Here is a 3870-nt window from a genome sequence, read left to right on the forward strand (position 1 = left end):
CGGTGCAGCTCCCGGTGCAGCTCCCGGCGCAGCTCCCGGCGCAGCTCCCGGTGCAGCTCCTGGTGGTCCCCAGGGGTCCCCAGTGCAGCTCCCGGTGCTCCCCGGTGCAGCCCCCGGTGCAGCTCCCGGTGCAGCTCCCGGTGCTCCCCGGTGCTCCCCGGTGCAGCTCCCGGTGCAGCTCCCGGTGCTCCCCGGTGCAGCCCCCGGTGCAGCCCCATCGCGGGCGCAGGGGGCTCCCTGGGGAGTGCACAGCCGACCCCCGGGGCCGAGCCCTGCCCGGCGCCCACCCTCCCGGACCCCCCCAGCCGCCCCGCAGCATGCCCCGCGGGCGAGCCTGGACGCAGGCGGAGGTCGGCAGCCTGCTGGCGCTGGTGGGAGGCTCAGGGGAGGCCGCCCTGCTGATGGCCTCCACGTCGCGGCCCAACGAGGCTCTGTGGCAGGAGATCTCCCGGGGGCTGGCGGCGGCCGGCTACGGCCGTAGCGTGGCCCAGTGCCGCTCCAAATGGAAGGCGCTGAAGCAGGCTTTCCACTCGGAGCGGGAGACGCGCCGCCGTGCCGGACGGCACTCTGCGCGCCTGCCCCCGCACTACCGCGCCATGAAGAGCATCTGGAAGGCGGCCGGGCGGCCCGTCTTCGGAGAGCGGAGGCTGCCCGGTGGGTGCCGGGGCCGGGCGGGCTCCCCGGTGCTTTGTGGGGTCCGTAGGTCCCCGCTCTGAGGCTTTTCCTCCCCTTGCAGAGCTGGTGAAGCCGCCCCCCCGGAGGCGCAGGTCGCTGGCCGCACGCTCGCCGGCACCGCCAGGTACCCGCGGGATGGGGCTGCTGGAGGGGGGCTTGTCCTGGGTGAGGGGTGTCCGGTACCCCTCGGGGCACCCTTCCTGATGCTGTTCTCTGCCCGCTGCACCCCAGCTGCTGCAGAGACCCCCGCCGTGCTGCTGGCACCGCTGCTGCAGCGCCCAAAGGACGAGCCGGAGAGCCGTAAGTACCGTCCTGCCCCGCCGCGCCGGGCTGCACGGCCACTGCCACAGCTCAAGCCTGTGCCAGCATGCTGGGACCTGGGGGCAAAGGGGTCGGGGGGCCTTTTGTCCCAGGAGGGCCCCGCCACGGTGTGTTCCCCTTGGGATGCTCGCAGATGGGGTTTGGGGACTTCTCCCCCCCCCCCCCCCCTCAGTTTGGCTCCAAACCAGCCCCGCAGCGTGAGGGTTTGGGGCCAGCTGGGGTGGGGCAGGAGGGGGGTCCCTGCTTGGAGCCGGCCTCAGAGCTCTGGAGGAGCTGGGACTGGGGGTGAGGGACGGAGCTGGGAGCACCCCCATCCTGCAGCGCGCCTGGACGGTGCCGAGGCGATGCAGGATACGTCCCCGGGCCCGGTCTGTGCGGGCAGGTGAAGGGAGCGGGTGCTGTTCCCCGAGCCTGCTGGCTCACCGGCAGGGATCGGGGCTGCGGGGCGGACCAGGCGAAACACCTCCCCAAAAACAGGAGCAGAGAAGGGCCCGGCGCCGGGGAAGGCCCGGCTGCTGCTTCATTCCCCCCCCCCCGGCCCCGCTGGCGCTGGGGAGCGAACCCCGGCGTCCCGGCCAGCGTCCGCACCGGGTAATTACGTTGTCTCCCCAAATTCCCCCTGCAGTTTCAAGTGGATGTGGGATTCTCCTTCACTTCCAGTCCTTATCTGTTGCGTAGCCTGGCTGCGCGCCGCTACGCAGCTGCTGCCTTCCAGCCCGGAGGTGGCTGCATTGCAGTGGTGGGTGAGTGACTCCTGCTTTTGTTCCTAGCTCGTGAGGCGCTTTGAGGCCCCGCAGGGCGCTGGGGAGCTGTGGCTAGGGCACGCCGGGCTGGCCGGGGCAGCGAGGCAGACCCCGGGCTGATGCCGTCCCCCGGCGGGTGCCGTCAGACCCCGCGTCTCCTCTCTGCTCTCTCCCTGCAGCCCGCGGGGACCGCGTCGGTGGAGCATCGCCCGACCCCGCGGCCGCCCCACGTAAGGCTTTCCTTGTCCTGATTTCCCCCTCTCAGCCCCGTGAGCAGGCTCTGATCCGCTTCTCATTGCAGGCACCAGCTGCTGCATCCCTCCCCATCCCCTCCCGGGTGAGTACCGTGCCCCGGCCACCGAGCTCGTGTCCCCACGGGGCCGGAGCCACCCCCGGTGACCGCTGCTCTCCCGCAGGCTGCCACGGCGCCCTGAAGGAGGAGAGCGCCGAGCAGAAGGCAGGTGAGTCTGCGCCCTCTCCCCCGCACAGGGCAGCGGGGACGGGCTGAGCAGGGGGCTCCAGGAGCTCGCTGTGCCCTCCGTGCCACCCCTGGCCGCAGGTTTTCCTGGTGAGACGTCCCCGGGGATGGGAAGAGGAAACCCAGCGCTGCCGGCGGCCACCGCAGCCCCCGGCTCCCCCGGGACGGCCGCCGCGAGCGAGCAGGCGATGGCGGTGGGCGAAGAGGCATCGGACACGAGCCTGCACGGTGGGTTTCCCCCGATCCCCCCTCCCTCCGGGCACATGGTGAGGGTGGGCTGCCCCTGACCCCGCTCTCGCTGCAGGCGGCGGCGTGTCGGGCTTGCTGCAGAGCGTGCAGCAGCTGCTGGTGCAGATCCTGCAGACGTCGCGGCAGCAGCAGGCGCTGCTGGAGAGCCTGGCCAGCGACACCGTCTCCCACCTCCACCTCCTCTCCCACAGCCTGGTGCAGGTGGGCGAGACCCTGCACCAGCTCCTGCTCCGGCCGCAAGCCCCCCACGGCCACTACGCCCCCCATATCCCTCTTTTCGAGGGCGGCCCCCAGGTCCCGCTGCTCCCCGGGCTCCCCTGCGACAAGGAGGAGCCCCCGGTGTCCTCCGACGCCGGCTGCGCCCCGCCGTGAGCGCGCGCACCCCTGCTGCAGAGGCCCCCGGATGTTTTAGAAGTTTATAGAAGACGCAGATTTTAATAACATTAAAAATAGCTTTTGTACCAGCAGCGCCGTTCAACCAGTTCTTTTGCAGTCCCCGGACGGGGGGGGGGGGGGGAAGGGAAGGACGTTCCCCTTCTCGCTTTCAAGACGAGCGGAAGGGGAACTGGGCTATTTACAGCCCCCCAGGAACTCCCCGGCCGCCCCCCGCGCCCCCCGCTCAGCCCTTGGCAGCCGTGGGGTGGGTGACACCGGGCAGCCATGGGTGGCACCGGGCCACCTCCCCCCGGCACCTGCTGGCCCAGCTCCCAGCCCGGACGCTGTCTGGGAAAGCACCGGCACCAACGGTGGTGCCGTGCCTCGTCCCACGCCGGCTGCACGGGGGGGGGCACAGCTCCCATGGGGGCACAGACACTGCCCGCTGCTCCCCGGTGCCATGGGGGGCGGTGGGAGGCCGGGGGGCAGCGCGGGGTGCACTGGGAGGGTGGGGGGTGCTGGGGGGCAGGGGGAGGCAGCAGTGTGGGGTATGGTGAGCTGGGGGTGGGCTGGGTATGCGGGGGGGGGTCGCAGGGGGGGGTGCAGAGGGGTGCAGCGGGGCTGCAGTGGGGGGCAGTGGGGCTGCGGGGGGGCAGTGGGGCCACAGTGGGGCCACAGTGGGGCTGCAATGGGGTTGCAATGAGGTTGCAATAGGGCCACAATGGGATTGCAGTGGGGCTGCAATAGGGCCACAGTGGGGTTGCAGTGGGGTTGCAATGGGGCTGCAATGGCATCACAGTGGGGCTGCAGAGGGGCTGCAATGGGGTTGCAATGGGGTTGCAATAGGGCCACAATGGGATCGCAGTGGGGCTGCAGTGGGGTTGCAATGGGGCAGCAGTGGGGTTGCAGTGGAGTTGCAATGGGGCTGCAGTGGAGTTGCAATGGGGCTGCAATGGGGCTGCAATGGTATCGCAATGGGGTTGCAGTGGGGCTGCAGTGGGGTTGCAATGGGGCTGCAATGGGGCTGCA

General features: G+C 71.0%; 1 protein-coding gene across 9 annotated transcripts; it reads left to right on the forward strand.

Annotated features, from left to right (window-relative positions):
- Window positions 1-207: 207 nt before the first annotated feature.
- LOC118160065 (wiskott-Aldrich syndrome protein homolog 1-like) lies at window positions 208-2933 on the forward strand. 9 transcript variants are annotated; one of them, XM_035314598.1, is made up of 8 exons: window positions 208-654; window positions 737-799; window positions 907-975; window positions 1423-1739; window positions 1919-1969; window positions 2041-2200; window positions 2299-2445; window positions 2522-2933. In XM_035314598.1, the coding sequence occupies exons 1-8, from the start codon at window positions 318-320 to the stop codon at window positions 2836-2838; spliced, it is 1461 nt and encodes a 486-aa protein (XP_035170489.1). In that variant the 5' UTR covers window positions 208-317; the 3' UTR covers window positions 2839-2933. The 9 variants fall into 9 exon arrangements, with proteins under 9 accessions (XP_035170489.1, XP_035170492.1, XP_035170495.1 ...); XM_035314601.1 differs by lacking the exon at window positions 1423-1739 and having other exon boundaries at window positions 1886-1969; window positions 2041-2076; window positions 2156-2200; XM_035314604.1 differs by lacking the exon at window positions 1423-1739 and having other exon boundaries at window positions 2041-2076; window positions 2156-2200.
- The last annotated feature ends 937 nt before the right edge of the window (window positions 2934-3870 follow it).

The sequence above is a fragment of the Oxyura jamaicensis genome, unplaced genomic scaffold (assembly GCF_011077185.1).
Source record: "Oxyura jamaicensis isolate SHBP4307 breed ruddy duck unplaced genomic scaffold, BPBGC_Ojam_1.0 oxyUn_random_OJ77444, whole genome shotgun sequence".
Classification (NCBI taxonomy): domain Eukaryota; kingdom Metazoa; phylum Chordata; class Aves; order Anseriformes; family Anatidae; genus Oxyura; species Oxyura jamaicensis.